This window comes from Leopardus geoffroyi, chromosome A2 (genome assembly GCF_018350155.1).
Source record: "Leopardus geoffroyi isolate Oge1 chromosome A2, O.geoffroyi_Oge1_pat1.0, whole genome shotgun sequence".
Classification (NCBI taxonomy): domain Eukaryota; kingdom Metazoa; phylum Chordata; class Mammalia; order Carnivora; family Felidae; genus Leopardus; species Leopardus geoffroyi.
In genome coordinates, this window is record NC_059331.1 from 14,797,892 (window position 1) to 14,816,337 (window position 18,446).

The window sequence follows — 18,446 nt, forward strand, 5'->3', positions numbered from 1 at the left end:
GTGCGGATATTAGTGGGAGAACCCTGTGACGACAGGCACAATACAATAAAGCTACCCAAACTTTTGAACAAGTCTATTTGACTTACATAGGAACACGAGACCGGCATGTCTTGGAGATACTGCAGGTTTGGTCCTAGACCATTGCGATAAATTAGCAAATACTGCAACAATGCTTGTCAAATAAATTTTTTGGTTTCCCAGTGCCGAGAAGAGTTCTGTTTACGCTACACTGTAGTCTATTAAGTATGCAGTAGCGTTATGTCTAAAAACACAATGTACATACTTGATTAAAAAATGGTTTATTGCTAAAAAATGCTAACCATCATCTGAGCTTTCAGCGAATTGTGATGGTGGAGGGCCTTTTTTTTTTTTTTTTTTTGCCGGTGGAGGGTCTTGCCTCCACATTGACAAGTGTTGACTGATCAGGATGGTGGTCGCTGAAGGTCGGGGTGGCTGTGGCAGTTACTTAAAAAGAAGACAGTAGTGAAGTTTGTTGTATCTATTGGCTCTTCCATTCATGAATGATTTCTCTGTAGCATGCCATGCCGTTTGATGGCATGTTCTACCCACAGTAGAACTCCTTTCAAAATCGGAGTCAGTCCTCTCAAACCCTGCTGCTCTTTTTATCAACGAAGTTTATGTGATACTCCAAATCTTTTGTTGTCATTTCAACGATCCCCACAGCATCTTCACCAGGAGTAGGTTCCTGCTGAAGAAACTACGTTCTTTGCTCATCCATTAGAAGCAACTCCTCTTTGGGGGGACGGGGTGGCTCAGTCGGTTAAGCGTCCAACTCTTCGTTTCAGCTCTGGTCACAATCTAGCGGCTTCACAGGTCCGAGCCCTGCATCCGGGCTCTGCGCTGGCAGTGCAGGGCCTGCTTTGGATTCTCTCTCTCTCCCTCTTTCTCTGCCCATACCCCACTCACGCTGTCTCTAAATAAATAAACAAACAAACAAACTTAAAAAAAAAAGAAGCAACTCCTCTTCCATTCACATTTTATCATGACATTGCAGCACTGTGGTCCCATCTTCAGGCTCCACTTATGGTTCTAGTTCTCTTGCTGTTCCCACCACACCTGCAGTTACTGCCTCCAGTGAAGTCTTGAACCCTCAACGACATCCATGAGGGCTGGAATCCACTTCTTCCAAACTTCTGATCATGTTGGTATTTTTACCTCTTCCCATCAGTCAGGATTGTTCTTAACAGCATCTAGGATGGAGAATCCTTTCCATTCCAGAATATTTTCAGTTGACTTTGCCCAGATACATTAGAGGAATCAGTATCAGTAACAGCTATATCCTTAGAAATGTATTTCTTAAATAGTAAGACTTAAAAGTCAGAATGACTCCTTGATCTATGGACTGCAGAATGGATGTTGTGTTAGCATGAAAACAGCATTTCATCTCATTATATACATCTTCCATCAGAGCTCTTGGGTGACCAGGTGCATCATTAATGAGCAGTAATATTTTGAAATGAATCTTTTTCTCCCTTCCCTTCCTTCCCTCCCCTTCCCTCCATGCTTAGCACAGAGCCCAACATAGGGCTCCATCCCAGGACTCTGGGATCATGACCTGAGCCGAAATCAAGAGTTAGACGCTCAACTGACTTAGCCATCCTGAAAGGAATCTTTTTCTGAGCACTTTGGCTCAACAGTGGCCTTAAAATATTCAGTAAAGCCATGTCAAACAGATGTGCTGTCATCCAGGCTTTGCTGTTTTTTTTTTTTTTTTTTAAATTTTTTTTTTTTTTCAACGTTTATTTTTGGGACAGAGAGAGACAGAGCATGAACGGGGGAGGGGCAGAGAGAGAGGGAGACACAGAATCAGAAACAGGCTCCAGGCTCTGAGCCATCAGCCCAGAGCCTGACGCGGGGCTCGAACTCACGGACCGCGAGATCGTGACCTGGCTGAAGTCGGATGCTTAACCGACTGCGCCACCCAGGCGCCCCGTGGCTTTGCTGTTTTGTTTACAGAGCACAGGCCCAGTAGATTTAGCATAATTCTTTTTTGTTGAGTAGAAGTAAAGTTGATTTTTTTTTTAGCCTAATTCTTTTTTCTTTTTAAGTTTATTTATTTATCTTAGAGAGAGAGAGAGAGAGAGAGAGCGAGAGAGCGTAAGAGAGGGGCAGAGAGAGAGAATCCCAAGCAGGCTTGCACTGTTAGCACAGAGCTTGATGCAGGGCTCGAACCCATGAACTGAGAGATCATACCTGAGCCACAGTTGGACACTTAACTGAGGCACCCAGGTGCCCCTATTTATCCTAATTCTTAAGGGCCCTAGGATTTTTCAGAAGGATAAATGAGCACTGGCTTCAGCTTGTAGTCACCAGCTGCATGGCCCCTAACAAGAGAGTCAGCCTGTCTCTTGAAGCTTTAAACCAGGCATTGACTTCTCCTCTCTAGCTATGAAAGTCCTAGATGGCATCTTCTTCAATGTGGTTTCATCCACATTGAAAACCTGTTATTGGTATAACCACCTTCATTATCTTCTGGACCACTTGCTGCAGCTTCTACAACACTTGCTTCTTCTACTTTTATGTTAGGGAGATGGCTTCTTTCCTTAAACCTCATGACCCAACCTCTGCTACCTTCAAACTTTTCTTCTGTAGCTTCCTTGCCTCTCTCAGCCTTGACAGAATTGAAGAGAATTAGGGCCTTGCTCTGGACTAGGCTTTGGCTCAAGGGAATGTTATGGCTGGTTTGATCTTCTATCTAGACCATTAAAAGTTTCTGCACATCAGCAATAACGCGGTTTTGCTTTCTTATCATTCATATATTCACTGGAGGAGCACTTTTCATTTCCTTCAAGAACTTTTCCTTCGCATTCACAACTTGGCTAACTGGTACAAGAGGCCTAGCTGCCAGCCCGTCTTGGTTTCCGGCACACCTTCCTAAATAAGTGTAATCATTTCTACCTTTTGATTTAAAGTGAGACATGCAACTTTTTTTTTTTTTTTTTTTTTTTTACTTGAACACTTAGAAGCTATTGTAGGGTTACTAAATGGGCCTGATTTCCATATTGTCGTGTCTCTGCGAACAGGGAGGCCTGAGGAGATGGGAAGAGACAGAAGGAGCCAGATAGTCAAGCAGTCAGAAACCACATTTATTGAGTTCACCATCTTATATGGGCATGGTTTGTGGTGCCCAAAATAATGACAGTAGTTACCTCAGAGATCACTGATCACAGATCAGCATAACAAATATAGTAATAGTAATGAAAATTTTTGAAATATTGCAAGAATTAACAGAATGTGAACAGAGACACGATGGGAGCAACTGCTGGCAGAAAAATGGTGCCAGCAGGCGTGTTCAGTGCAGGCTTGTGCAGACCTTCAGTGTGTAAAACACGCAGCATCTACAAAGCACAATAAAACAAAGAATGCCTGTACTTTGTAACCAGATACAGATACCATGTGTACGAAGTTCTGTGGGATGTGGTGGGGAAGGGGGAGTAGAAATAATTTTGAACAATTCATCCCTTACAAGTGCTAAAAAGAGATATTAATAAATTTCAGTTAGATCCACTTTCAAGACTCTGTCATATGTAATGTGTATTATGTTTACTAAACAGGGTAAGAGAAACTTATTTTTCTTCAAAGAGTGGCTAATTAGATTGGGTTAATGTGAAATCTGTGATCTGGTGATGACAGTCTGATTCTTTTAGATTCATTGAGAGCAGTCAGTCAGAGGCTATTTTAGCTCAATTCTTGGTCCTAAAAGTTGAGAGATAAACATTTCTTTCCTGTTTCCTTTTCTTTCTTACTGGATCAATTACAGGGAAAGATGAGACTAATTACATGAAGTATTTCCAAGAGGCGATGTTGTTCTTTAAGAAATCTGAACAGGAAAAGAAGGTAGGAAACTGAGTCGGTATAAAGCGGATTCCAGATTTTTTAGGCTTTCACTACGTGGTACCTTTCTGAGTGAAATAAAAAGTGGCACAATTAAATAAAACAAAGGAAAGCTATGGAAAATCTAATTTTGCCTTTGAGATTAAGTGTCAAGTTAGCGTTTGTTGCTTGGTTTGTGGAAATTTAGGGAGGCTGATTTACTTTTCATGTTTAACCAAATTATGAATTTCTTAAGTCTCTGGTAGAAAAAGTTACCCAATTAGAAGACCTCACCCTCAAAAAAGAAAAATTTATTCAGTCTAATAAAATGATTGTGAAATTCCGAGAGGATCAAATAATGCGCCTGGAGAAGCTCCACAAGGAATCCCGGGGAAGTTTTCTGCCTGCAGAGCAGGATCGCTTGTTGTCGGAATTAAGGGATGAGATCCAAACCCTGCGGGAACAAGTGAGTGCATGACATTTGTAGTATTTCTAAAAAGAAAGAAGGTTTGAGGCAAATATCAGTCGCCAAAATCTCTTAATACAGTGGAAAGTGTTTTGAATGAATTCAGCTGAGGTGTGGTTGCACCTCCCCTGCCTCCATTTTCCAAGATGGCCGGCCGAAGGGGGAGGGGAGGAGCTTCGAAAAGTTGCCGTTAGCGCTTCCTCCCAGGCAAGGCGGGCAGCTGTGCTTGTCTCAATGGGCAGACTATCCTTACAGTGGGTTCCTTCCGACTTCTTGTTGCCGGTTTTCCTTTTCCTGGAGAGGATGGGTGGTTACTACAGGCACATCATTAAAAAAACGAAGAAAATTTGTTTCTGGCTTTTGTATCTTTCCGAGGCTTTTTTTAACGCATACTCAAACTAACGTGGATATTTTTACTCTTGTTCGTTTTTAACACAAAAGGCAACTTACCTGACACGCTTTACTGCTGCTCTTTTCCTGTAGTGTGTCTTGGAGGGCATTGAATTCTGGTCAAGAGAGAGTTTTCCTTATTCTTTACACTGTGTTCATGTCACCAGTCCCCACTGCATGAAGAGTCGGCCACAGTGTGCACCCTTTGTACTTCTCTCCTTATGAGCCCGTGCCTGCAGGAAAATCTCAAAGCACGACCCAGGCGTGGAAAAATGGCACTGGAGGCGATGCACATATTTAGCGTGATCACACACGCCGGTTGCTGTCCACAGTCCTTGCCACGGGCCACCGCCCCTCAGTGCACGCAGCATTCCTAACGTTTCCTGATGGCTTTGCGGCAAGACTGGCCATTAAGGAGAAATGTCTGTCCATACGTAAGTCTGTCATTCTTCTGTGTCACAGATAGAGCACCACCCCAGGGTTGCAAAGTACGCTATGGAAAACCATTCCCTCAGGGAGGAGAACAGAAGATTGAGATTGTTAGAGCCTGTGAAAAGAGCCCAAGAAATGGATGCCCAGACCATTGCAGTACTAGAAAAAGCTTTCTCCGAACTATCTGGCACAGAGAAAAAGGACAAGGGTAAGAAATGATGGTTGTCTGCATGCCTTGTAGGGGCTGGGAGGCTGTTTGAAAGGGCATTTATATTACCTCACAGGCGGGGTCTTCATTTTAGCCTCTAGACCTGGTGTGCGTATACATACTTACGCTTTTATGTTATCAAAAGACATTTCCTAAAGCTTTTTTTCACAAATCACATGTAGTGAGTTATGTAGGCTGACATGTCAATGAAACATATTTCTGTTGCATTGATAAAGACAGTTTTTATTTCTGTTTTGTTGATAAAAGATTCAGATATTACTTACAATTTTTATTAAATGAAACTTATCTGTTAGAAGTATTTGAAATTAAGAGTGCTTAACTAATCAACACGGATGAATGTTGAGTAGAGACGTTTACCTGGCCAGCTAAGGTCTGTGCAGCACGAGAGGCAATGGAAGATCAGGGTCCTGATCCCAGCACGGCGCTTGCAGCCTGAAGACATAGGTGCCAGTTATGTTGACCAGCATACACTGTTAGTCCTAGGTGGTTCCCGTCTACTTGTATTCTGTGAAAAGTGGCTCAGTTAGTGGGATTTGGCAACAAAGTCTGTGTTTGCCCCACTTTTTTTTTTTTTTTAAGTTTTATTTATTTTGAGAGAGAGGGCACGCAAACAGGAGGGGCAGAGAGAGGGGGAGATAGAGAATCCCGAGCAGTCTCCGTGTTGCTGGCACACAGCTCGATGCATATCTCAAACTTACAAACTGTGAGATCATGACCTGAGTTGAAATCAGGAGTCAGTCGCTTAACCAACTGAGCCACCCAGGTACCCCAGTGCATTTGCCCCATTCTTAGAGTGAATATTTTTGTGGGCTCTTCTCATATTCGGTGGCAGCCTTTGTGTCATTCCAGGTTGCAATTAAGAAAACCCTAATGTTATCAGCACTCATGACGAAGCCTGTTCATTTATTAAAAAAAAAAAAAAAAAATTTTTTTAACGTTTATTTATTTTTGAGACAGAGACAGAGAATGAGCTGGGAAGGGGCAGAGAGAGAGAGGGAGACACAGAATCCAAAGCAGGCTCCAGGCTCTGAGCTGTCAGCACAGACCCGACATGGGGCTCAAACTCACAGATGGTGAGATCATGACCTGAGCCGAAGTCGGACGCTCAACCAACTGAGCCATCCAGGCGCACCCCCCCAAAATTTTTTTTTAATGTTTATTTTTTATTTTTGAGAGAGACAGAACGTGAGTGGGGGAGGGGCCAAGAGAGAGGGAGAGAGAATCTGAAGCAGGCTGCAGGCTCTCAGCTGTCAGCACTGAGCCACCCAGGCACCCCTGTGCCCTTTTTAAATTTTCATTTTGCAAGCCTTCTTCCATTCTGTTATGACTCAATAAAAGAATAAAATTCACAGTATTTGGTTTGTAGAGAGACTGATTTTAGATGTGAAGTTAAGGTCACGGTTTTTGCTCTTTATTTCAGCTATTTTTCCCTACAATGCTCTCTAGTTTTTTCGCCATTTTGACCTCAAATCATTCCTTGACTTACATACCTTTGAAAGATACTAATGGTCATTTCTGGATCCCACCATCTTCCAAACAAGAATCATTCTCTAAATAACTTTTACATGAAGTTTTCCCTCGGTGGAACTCATTGGAACTCTCTTCAACATAATTAGTCTTCTAAACAATCCCTGAAAATATTTTCCACCTGTTAGATGGTACCAAGCTCTTTCAACTTGCTGCCTTTGCTATTTGGTTCCTTTTCTGAATAATTTATTGACTGGTGACATTAGCCTTTGTCATGAATTTCTGCAGTATTCACCCGTTGATGGTTCACCATCCAGCGGTGTGTGTGTTGTACTTCATGGCTTGCTCTTTCCCCTGATGGAAAACGTGTTGCCTTAAATACACCCCTACATCCTGTGGCTTCTCAACCTCTCAAAAATCAGTACTCTCTGACACCCTGTGTGGTCGTCTTTGTCTCTTGCTGAGCTACATACAGGCTCTTGTTTTTTAGGGTCCACCTTCCAACCCGTCTCTCATTTTTCCTTCTTTGCTTCAAAATTAATACCTGGCCGAGAACTTAAAAAAAATGTGCTCTCTTATTCTTGTCTTTCAAAGACCGAGTTGTTTCCTTATTACCAGGTCAACCAGGATTTTCTCCTAAAGCACCAAAGGAGCCATGTTCTTTAGTGAACACCGAGAAGTTGAAAACACAACTCCTGCAAATTCAGGCAGAGCTGAATAATTCAAAGCAAGAATATGAAGAATTCAAAGAACTAACGAGGTAAGGTGTAAATACCCATTCGTGCTTACCTATTTCAGTATCTTTTAGTGTTGTTTTCGTGTTTAATATTGATAATTTGAGCATTTTACTTTTTTTTTTTTTTTAACTTTTTTAATGTTTATTTATTTTTGAGACAGAGAGAGACAGAGCATGAACAGGGGAGGGTCAGAGAGAGAGGGAGACACAGAATCTGAAATGGGCTCCAGGCTCTGAGCTGTCAGCACAGAGCCCGACGCGGGGCTCGAACTCACAGACCACGAGATCATGACCTGAGCCGAAGTCGGACACTTAACCGACTGAGCCACCCAGGCGCCCCGAGCATTTTACTTTAGTGCACTTTTTTTTTTTTTTTCATTTTTTTTTTTTTCAACGTTTATTCATTTTTTGGGGGACAGAGAGAGACAGCATGAACGGGGGAGGGGCAGAGAGAGAGGGAGACACAGAATCAGAAGCAGGCTCCAGGCTCTGAGCCATCAGCCCAGAGCCCGACATGGGGCTCGAACTCACGGACCGCGAGATCGTGACCTGGCTGAAGTCGGACGCTTAACCGACTGCGCCACCCAGGCGCCCCCCGAGCATTTTACTTTAAATATGAATTCGCATTTAGCAACTAACCTGTGGCATGAAGAAAAAGCTCTTTTAATATATTTAATGAACTAAATGATACGGATGTTTTCACTGATACACCTGTATCTGGTTACCAAATTTAAATCAGTGTTTTTATGAATGAAGTCAGGATTTTTAGAAATTATAGGTTTGTTAATATTCTTTATGCTCTTTGTGTAAAAGAAAATGAAGATGAACCACATTCATATTATAACTAAGATTAATCCTGTCCTAAAAAAAAGAAGCGTTTATTTTAAAAATAATATATCATGTGTGCTATCGTCATGGATTACTTGGGCTTTTGAATTGGAACTCTACCATTTACTAGTTAAATACTTTACACTGTAGTTACAGTGTAGTTAAATGTACACTGTTTAAAATATGCTGTATTTTCCCCAACTGGAAAATGAGGGTAATAATCTGAGAATATCTCTAAGTTAGAAAACCATCAAGTTATGTGAGAGTATAAAGTATAAAGCGTTCGGGCGCCTGGGTGGCTCAGTCGGTTGAGCGTCCGACTTCGGCTCAGGTCATGGTCTCACGAACGTGAGTTCGGGCCCTGTGTTGGGCTCTGTGCTGGCAGCTCGGAGCCTGGAGCCTGCTTCGGGTTCTGTGTCTCCCTCTCTGTCCCTCCCCCGCTCGCACTCTTGTCTTTCCATTTGTCTGTCTGTCTCTCTCTCAAAATTAAAGATTAAAAAAAAAAATTTTTTTTTTTTTTTAAATTTTTTTTTTCAACGTTTTTATTTTTGGGACAGAGAGAGAGAGACAGAGCATGAACGGGGGAGGGGCAGAGAGAGAGGGAGACACAGAATCGGAAACAGGCTCCAGGCTCTGAGCCATCAGCCCAGAGCCCGACGCGGGGCTCGAACTCACGGACAGCGAGATCGTGACCTGGCTGAAGTCGGACGCTTAACCGACTGCGCCACCCAGGCGCCCCCAAAAATTTTTTTTTTAAGTGTAAAGTGTTTTACAAATGTATGACATTACTTATTACCTAAAATACTTGACTTTTAAATATCTCTTAGGAAAAAGCAGCTAGAATTGGAGTCAGAGCTTCAGTCTTTGCAAAAAGCAAACCTTAATCTTGAAAACCTTTTGGAAGCAACAAAAGCCTGCAAGCGACAAGAAGTTTCTCAGCTGAATAAAATTCATGCCGAAACGCTTAAGGTAGGCGATCTGAAGCACTTCTTCGATCCTAAGTCAGTTTGATCTCATTTTGTTAACGGTGGAGAGAATCTGCACTGATGGTTGCCAGATACGATAGAATCTCTTGCAGACGGTTAACTCCAGGGTGACTCTGGTCCTAGTGTTCTGATGTCTGGCTCCAGGGGTGGGGTGGGGTGGGAAAGAATGTGGCATTTGAAATCAGACCTGGGTTCAAATTTTCATCTGTCACTAAACTTAGGCAGGATTTCCTAACTTCTTTAAAAAAATATTTCTTTTAATGTTTATTTATATTTTGAGAGACAGAGAGAGCACAAGTTGGCGGAGGGCAAAGAGAGAGGGAGACACAGAATCTGAAGCAGGCTCTGAGCTATCAGCCCAGAGATGTCTCGAACTCATGAGACATGAGATCATGAACTGAGCCAACATCAGATGCTCAACCAACTGAGCCACCCAGGCGCCCCAGGGTTTCCTAATGTCCAAGCCTCATATTTATGATCTCCAAATTAAGGGTGAGACTAATTTGACTGTAGGTTTTTTAGAACATCAAATGGGATAGTAGAGTGCCTGGCGCCTGGTGGATCTCGGCAGCTGTTGCTATAATGTACTGTGTACCCACAGCTGTTGTAGAAGAATAGACATTTTAAAGACAAAGACCCCTAAAGGATCCAGGTAACACTAATGATAATAGGAGGGCTTCTTTCCCTAAACAGCCATAGCCTTCATAAAAGAAAAAAAAAATGAACATCTAAGAATGCAGAGAGGAGGAGAAGCAAAAGATTAAAGAGGTGATGATGCTGATGCCAGTGATTGAGCTTTTGGACCAAATTCTCTGTAGGCTAAAAAAATGTTTCTTGGGGCGCCTGGGTGGTGCAGTCGGTTAAGCGTCCGACTTCAGCCAGGTCACGATCTCGCGGTCCTTGAGTTCGAGCCCCGCGTCGGGCTCTGGGCTGATGGCTCAGAGCCTGGAGCCTGTTTCCGATTCTGTGTCTCCCTCTCTCTCTGCCCCTCCCCCGTTCATGCTCTGTCTCTCTCTGTCCCCCCCAAAAAAAAAATAAATAAACGTTGAAAAAAAAAAAATGTTTCTTATACATCTTAAAAATAGATGTTTATCCCTACTGGTTATTTTACAAGGGATATTTTTGGTGTCACTTAATAGGAGACTTCTTTTAAAAGAAATTTTATTCATTCATTTGAATAGGCAATTCACATGACTGGAATTGTTAAAGGTACAAAGAATATATGGTGACAAGTCCCTCCCTGCTGTCCTTCCTGCCGACCATCCAAGGCCCTTTTTGGAAGTAGTCACTGTTACTCAGTCTTGGTTTTGGTTTCCATCCTTTAATTTTTAATTTTTTCTCTTTTTCAATTTTATTTTATTTTATTTTATTTATTATTTTTTTTAAAGCTTTTTTTTTTTTTTTTTCAACGTTTATTTATTTTTGGGACAGAGAGAGACAGAGCATGAACGGGGGAGGGGCAGAGAGAGAGGGAGACACAGAATCGGAAACAGGCTCCAGGCTCCGAGCCATCAGCCCAGAGCCTGACGCGGGGCTCGAACTCACGGACCGCGAGATCGTGACCTGGCTGAAGTCAGACGCTTAACCGACTGCGCCACCCAGGCGCCCCCTTTTTTTCAATTTTACTTGAATTCTAGTTTACATACAATATTATTGTTGTAGCTTCAGATGTACAACATAGTGATGTGACCATTCTATACGTTGTGCAGTGCTTACCCAGTAAGTATAGTCCCCATCTGTCACCATACAGAGTTATTACAATATGATTGACTGTAATCCCTATGCTGTACATTACATCCCTTTGGCTTATTTATTTTATAAGTGGGAGTTTGTAACTCTTAATCCCCTTAGGCCGTCTCACCTATCTTCCCCAACCCCTTCTCCTCTGGCAACCACCATGAGTCTATTTCTGGTTTGTTTTGTTTTGTATTTAATTAATTAATTTTTAATAGGGGCCCCTGGGTGGCCCAGTCAGTTAAGCGTCTGACTTCGGCTCAGGTCATGATCTCATGTCTCATGAGTTCGAAACATCTCTGTGCTGACAGTTCAGAGCCTGGAGTCTACTTCGGATTCTGTGTCTCCCTCTCTCTCTATCTCTCCCCAACTCGTGCTGTGTGTTTGTGTCTCTCAAAAATAAATAAATGTTAAAAAAAGATTTATGAAAAAATTTTTTTAATGTTTATTTTTGAGTAATCTCCTCCACACCCACTGTGGGACTTGAACCCACAACCCCGAGATCAAGAGTCTCACAGTCTACTGACTGAGCCATGCAGGCACCCCTTGTTTTGTTGTTTTAGATTCCATATTTAAGTGAAATCATATAGTATTTGTCTTTTTCTGACTTATTTCACTTAGCATGATACCCTCTATGTCCATCCATGTTGTCACCAATGGCAAGATCTCAGTCTTTTTATGGCTGAGTAATATTTGTGTGTGTGTGTGTGTGTGTGTGTGTGTGTGTGACATCTTTATCCATTTATCTATTGATGGACACTTGGGTTGCTTGTATGTCTTGGCTATTGGAAATAATGCTGCAAAAAAAACATAGGGGTGCATATATTTTTTTCAAATTAGTGTTTCCATTTTCTTTAGGTAAATACCCAGCAGTAGAATTTTGCTGGACCTATTGTAGTTCTATTTTGAGAAACCTCCATACTGTTTTTCACAGTGGCTGCACGATTTATATTCCCACCAACAGTGCAGGAGGACTTCCTTTCTCTTGTCCTTTTAATACTAGCCATTCTGACAGGTGTGAAGTGTTGATTGCTCATGGTGGTTTTGATCTGTATTTCCCTGATGATGAGTGATGTTGAGCATTTTTTCATGTGCATGCTGCCCATCTGGATGTTTTCTTTGGAAAAATGTCTATTTGGGTCCTCTGTCCTTTTTTAATTGGATTATTTGGGGTTTTTTGGTTTTGAGTTTTATTAGTTCTTTATATATTTTAGATCTTAAACCCTTATTGAATGTCATTTGCAAGTATCTTCTGCCATTCAGTAGGTTGCTCTTTTGTTTTGTTGGTGGTTTCCTTTGCTGTGCAAAAGGCTTTTACTTTGATGTCCCACTTGCTTATTCCTTTTTTCTTATTTTACACAAATGGTAACGTATTATACATATCATTCTACACCTGGTTTTTTTTGGATTTTCCTTAGAGTGTGTCCCATGACTAAAAAGAACTTTCTCTCTGTTTTGTTTTGTTTTGTTTTTTGACAGCTGCACATAAATCTGTTCTATGGATGTATCATGATTTATTTAACTTCGAAAATGCTATTTTAAAAAATAAAGGTAGAATGTTTTTCTTTGGTCTTTAAAAATGATGGCCTTTAAATTCTGTGTAGGAGATTATTTTAAAATATTTGCAGAGGAGCTCCTGGGTGGCTCATTCGGTTAAGCATCTGACTCTTGGTTATGGCTCAAGTCATGATCTCACAGTTTGTGGGTTCAGTCCTCACATCAGGCTCTACACTGACAGTGTGGAGTCTGCTTGGGATTCTCTCTCTCTTTCTGCCCCTCCCCTACTTGCACACGCTCTCTCTTTCTCTCTCAAAATAAACTAAGAAAAAAAAAATTCCTGGGGTGCCTGGGTGGCTCAGTCAGTTAAGTGTCTGACTCTTGATTTCGGCTCAGGTTGATGGGATTAAGCCCTGAGTTGGGCTCTGCACTGACATTATGGAACCTATTTGGGATTCTCCATCCCTCTCTCTCTCTACCCATCCCCCACTCTATCAAATAAATAAATAAACATTAAAAAAATACTTGTACAACACTGCCAAATGTTTTATAATCCTGTGTTTGTAGCCCTCTACCTTGGTAGAATTCTAGAGCTTGAAGCACCATGCATGGCAGGCTAGTCCTACTTCCTCCATTTATAGCTCCGCACATAAGACTAAAGTGATAACGTTTTGCCAAGAGTAGCCCAGCCCTTCAGAGCTTTCGTTGTTGTTCGTTTTCAGCTATATGAGTACTTTATGAATACGTTCTTCTTGTTTAGAAGAAACATATACATACATCTGTAAGTTTCAGTTCAAGTTCTTTTTCAGCACTATTGCCAGTCGGGTTCGCTAATCCAGTCCTTTATCCCCCATCCCTGGGAGTCATTTGTTATCAGTTTAGGAATCTTTTTACTTGGCAATTTTCTATGGTAAATATGCATGGACTGGGAAAATACGCCAAGTTATTTCATACATTGTTTTTTTGTTGTGCTTTGTTTTTAAAATTTAATGGAATCATCCTACGTATGTTATTCTTCAGTGGACCTTTGTTAACTCTGGGTTATGCTGGGGTCATTCCACATTAACTAGTACGTAGAGCTCTACCTCATTTTACATCTAGGCTGCCATGTTTTGGACAACCCATGGCTTGTTTAGGTGTTTGCCAGGGTAGGTGTTCTTTGGGGGTGGAGTCTGTGGACGGAGTGGTCATCTTCTGATGTCTCAGGAGTGGGGTCATTCCCATTCAAGTGACCACTGGGTGTCTGCACCATGTGCTCTCCCAGGAGGTCTGGGAGCCCTCACTGCCCAGCGCCAGCCCCTGGAACTGGCATTGTCTGACTCTTTAATGTTTGACAGTCTGATGGGTGAGGGATGTTATCTTGTGAAGGTTTTAATTCTCATTTCTTTTACTTCTGTTAAAGTCTCATATCTATGATCGCTGTCCTTTTTCATGGAGGAAAAAGAAAAATAAGTCTGTTTTCCTATTAGTTGTTTTACCCTCTGATTTGTAGTTTTTAACGTGTTACTCTTTTGTGTGTCGTACATACTACTGCCAGTGTATTCGCCATCAGGTTGTTTGTCTTTTATCTTTGTATGTGATTCTGTTAAAAAGAACTTTTACAATTTTGATATAGCCAGGTTTATTCATCTTTCGTATTTGTGACTTATGTATTTTTTTTCTGGGTACAGTATACTTGATTGATGGTATGTGAGAAGGTAGGGCTCCCCAAGCCCCTCTCCTTTTTCAGGGGGTCTGGGATGGAAACTGTGTAGAGGTCAGGAGATTCTCAGTGTGTTGGGGATGAGTTGGGGAAAGGACTCCTCAGAAGCTGAGGGCCTCTGTCTTCCCCTTGCTCTCCCCAGGGCTGGTGGTCCAGGAGATGTTTACTCCTTGAATGCCATGTGGACCATGAGGTCTACCACCCGGTTGCTGTAGCAAAGTTCATTGTCATACCAGGAAATGAGCTTAACAGAATGGTCATTGAGGCAATGCCAGCCCCAGCAACAAAGATGGAAGAGTGGTTGTCACTGTTAAAGTCGAGGACAAACCTGGTCCTCCCTGTAGCCCAGGATGCCCTTGAGGGGGCCCTCTGATGTCTGCTTCACCACCTTCTTGACGTCATCGTATTTGGCAGCTTTCTCCAGGCAGCAGGTCAGATCCATGGATCTGACACATTAGGAGTGGGAACATGGAGAGCCATGCCAGTGAGCTTCCTGTTCAGCTCAGGGATGGCCTTGCTTGCAGCCTTGGCAGCACCAGTAGAAGCAGGGCTGATGTTCTGGGTGGCAGTGATGGCATGGACTGTGGTCATGAGTCCCTCCATGATGCCAAAGTTTTCATGGATGACCTTGGCCAGAGGGGCCAAGCTGTTGGCGGTACAGGAGGCATTGCTGACAATCTTGAAGGGGCTCTCATAATTCTCAGGGTTCACGCCCATCACAAACATGGGGGCATCAGCAGAAGGGGCAGAGGTGATGACCCTCTTGGCCCCACTCTTCACATGAGCCCCAGGCTTCTCTATGGTGATGAAGACCCCAGCAGACTCCACAATATATTCAGCACCGGCATTGTCCCATTTGATGTTGGTGGGATCTGGCTTCTGGAAGATGGAGATGGGCTCTCCATTGATGACAGGTTTGCAGTTCTCAGCCTTGACTGGACTATGGAGTTTGCCTTGGTTGGAATCGTACTAGAACATGTAGACCATGTAATTAAGGTCAATGAAGGGATCATTAATGGCAACAATATCCACTTAGCCAGGAGTTAAAAGCATCGCTGATGACCAAGTGCCTAATTGGGCTGAATCCGGTTACCCTGACCTTCACCATGGTATCTCGGGGACATGGCTGGCTACAGCGGAAGATGAGGCTGTCTGTCCAACGGTGAGGAGCAGAGAGCCTCTTTTATGTATTTTTAAAGGCCCAGACAGTCTCAAGATCATCAGTATAATTTTATTTTTACACTGAGATGTTTAATGCATCTGCTATTTTATTTTTGAATGGTGTGACTTAGGGATTTAACTTTTTTTTTTTCAATGTTCATTTTTGAAAGAGAGAGAGAGACAGACAGACAGACAGACAGACAGAGACAGAGAGTGAGCCAGGGAGGGGCCAAGAGAGGGTAACACAGAATCCGAAGCACAGAGCCCAACGCAGGGCCCAAACCCACGAACCTTGAGATCATGACCTGAGCCGAAGTCGGATGCCCAACAGACTGAGCCACCCAGGCACACCAGGGATTTAACTTTTAATAGTCCTTGTTTTTCTCACTAATTTGAACTTTCAACATAAGTTACTGTTTTTCTGTGTATTTGATGTAGGCCAGGGAAATCTTTCCAATTTGTTCTCCTTTCACTTGTCTCTTCTTGTACAATTACTCTTTGTATGAAGTTTGGAATTGGCTGATCTAGTTTCAGTTTTAAAAATCTTAAGAGAATTTTCCTTGAGACCGCATTGAATTGATAGATTTGTTTCTACTTGGGCATTTCTCTGCTGTCTCTCAAGGATACTCTTCTTTTGATGATTAGAATTTCAATTTTATCCTTTCTGTTCACATGGTTATTACTCAGTGCTATGGCTGTGTTGCTCACGAGTGCTAATGTTGTCCATAATCACTTTTTGCCGCAGATTATAACTACACCAACCAAGGCTTATCAACTTTGGTCTCGACCAGTACCAAAACTAAGCCCCGAAGCAGGGAGCTCTGGCCCTGTGCATGCTCCGAATCCCAGCACATTAGATGATAATATCTTGAATGAGCCAGTTCCACCTGAGATGAATGAACAGGCTTTTGAGGCCATTTCTGAAGAGCTTAGGATGGTGCAGGTAATGGTTAGTTTTAGAAAAAGCAAGTAACTAGACATTCATTGAGAAACTCCCTGTATCATGTCAACTCTAATATGTAGTGTTCAAATCTGTGTGGTATTAAAATTGTATCTTGTTAAACATGGGTGTGTGAAAGCAGAAATCAGCCTGCTTTTGCTCGTTCTTTTTGTTTGCTCTGCGGTATTTAGCAAGTCCCACTCTCTAGTCTCCTCAGGTTTTGGCTCTCTCCTATATGAAGAGACCAGTCTTGTCCCCAGCTTCAAGTTCCAGAACTGGTTTATATAGCACAGTACTGTATCTGCAAAGAAAATTAAAATAATTGAAAGAATCTTCTTATAGATCAAATTGCAGACAGTTTTTGATGTATTTGAAAGAACATGTGAAGTGTGTTTATCTCAGAATTCTGGTGATTTATTTTTTCAGAAAGTTTTTCTGCTTTTTGACAATATTTAGAGTGAGCCAGACTACCCTCAAATTCCAAAAGTTCGCCCTTTCCAAGGCATGGAGGCCATTCTTGTAAAGTCACTCCATGCAGCCTTGGGGAAGCTTCTTAGAAGTCTCAAGATGCTCTAGGATTGATTCCATTGAATCATTTTTCCCTTTGTGTTTCAAATTATCCGCTTTGATGGACCACAAGTGTAATTCTGAAACATGAGAAGTCATTAGTGTAGTCTTTGGAAATTGTTTTCTGGCTCCAAACTGGCCTTTGATATCTTTGTCTATGTGAGGTTTTGAATTTTATTCTATTTTATTTTATTTAGTGGAATGTTTGCGATTTCCACTGAAAAGAATTTTTGACAACTCAAGTTTTTGTGTTGCAGGAACAAATGAGTGCCCTTCAAGTCAAGTTGGATGAGGAAGAGCATAAAAACCTGAAGCTTCAGCAGCACATTGACAAACTGGAACATCATTCTGTACAAACGCGGGAGGTGAGACCCAAGAGCAGGGCCTCAGAAGATGTATGAAACAGATCCTCAAGGGAAGAGTGTTACAAGAAGAACAGGACTTTGCAAAGCCTTTGTCAAGGCTCATTTGGGTTGTATTCTTTATTGTGTTACTTCACACACTGCTCTGATAATGACACACACCGCCTAGGCTGAATTCTAGCTCACTTAGTGGACAGTGCAGATAGGGCCCTTGCTCTCGGTTCGGAACAAGGCAGGGTAGATGGCCCAGGTGCTTGCAGTGGCCCTGCCTCTTTGTTTGGTCTTCCTCACTGTAGTTCGTGGGAACAGCCGACTTTCTTCTGTCAGACACCTGAAGCTAGATTTTAAAAACAGAAACAAGGTAATGATTTGGAGAGTATCTTAGCATGCCAGTATTCCTTTTTCTAATAAATTTGTCTTTTTCTCAAAGCTTTTCTCGTCAGAAAGAACTGATTGGACCAGACAGCAGCAAGAGCATCTCTCACAACTGAATGTCCTTGAAAAGCAGCTTCGGGACGCTCAAACTAAGAATGAGTGTAAGTTCGAACGGCTGGGAGCTTTGTAATCTGAATACCGCGACTCAGTATCTTTTGACCTCTATGAGTAAATCTTGCCCCTATGTTTTTGGTTGTTTTGTTTTGTTTTTAATTAGATGACCAGACTTGGGTCTGCAAGGCAGTGGTAAGTAATAGTCTCATATCAGAAAGGGTGCTTTGCTTCAGGACTGGTCATAAACAAGTGATTGAACTGGTTGCTGAACCTTTTAATACTGCTTTGAAAATGAAGTGTCTTGAAATCATAAGATGAATAATATTTTGACAGAAAATAAAGAATAACTATGTATTTGTATATATCCATAGAGGTGGGAGTACCATTTGATTCCCAATTTTTTGCAGCTTATTTTTCCTTTCATCAAAGTGTTTGCAGCAGTTTGTAATAAAGCTAAAACAAAAAGCAGCCATTATGTTTTCTTTGATCTAAGGAGTTACTTGATGTCACCTCCAATTGGAGTTTTCTTAGAAGACCAGCAGTGTTTAACCCATCTTGGAATGTTCTGGTGTATCACCAAAGGGTTTTCAATAAGTAAGATTAGGTCACTTAAAATATGTTAAATC

The 18,446-nt window shown here is 42.0% G+C and overlaps 1 protein-coding gene and 1 pseudogene across 5 annotated transcripts in view; one reads left to right on the forward strand and one right to left on the reverse strand.

The window, feature by feature from the left end:
• KIF15 (kinesin family member 15) overlaps nucleotides 1-18,446 on the forward strand; it is a 79,945-nt gene that overhangs the window by 36,524 nt on the left and 24,975 nt on the right. For 4 of the 5 annotated variants that reach the window (XR_006715796.1, XM_045492580.1, XM_045492578.1 and 1 more), the window contains exons 12-19: nucleotides 3,782-3,858; nucleotides 4,091-4,300; nucleotides 5,153-5,330; nucleotides 7,437-7,578; nucleotides 9,210-9,351; nucleotides 16,208-16,405; nucleotides 17,227-17,334; nucleotides 17,762-17,867. Coding sequence is in view for 4 of the 5 variants with exons in the window: in XM_045492580.1 (XP_045348536.1) it covers nucleotides 3,782-3,858; nucleotides 4,091-4,300; nucleotides 5,153-5,330; nucleotides 7,437-7,578; nucleotides 9,210-9,351; nucleotides 16,208-16,405; nucleotides 17,227-17,334; nucleotides 17,762-17,867 (1,161 nt within the window). In the remaining variant the exon portion in view is untranslated. The remainder of the gene's footprint in view (nucleotides 1-3,781; nucleotides 3,859-4,090; nucleotides 4,301-5,152; nucleotides 5,331-7,436; nucleotides 7,579-9,209; nucleotides 9,352-16,207; nucleotides 16,406-17,226; nucleotides 17,335-17,761; nucleotides 17,868-18,446) is intronic. The other variant, XM_045492577.1, reaches the window with a different exon arrangement.
• LOC123605545 lies at nucleotides 14,586-15,581 on the reverse strand (annotated as a pseudogene).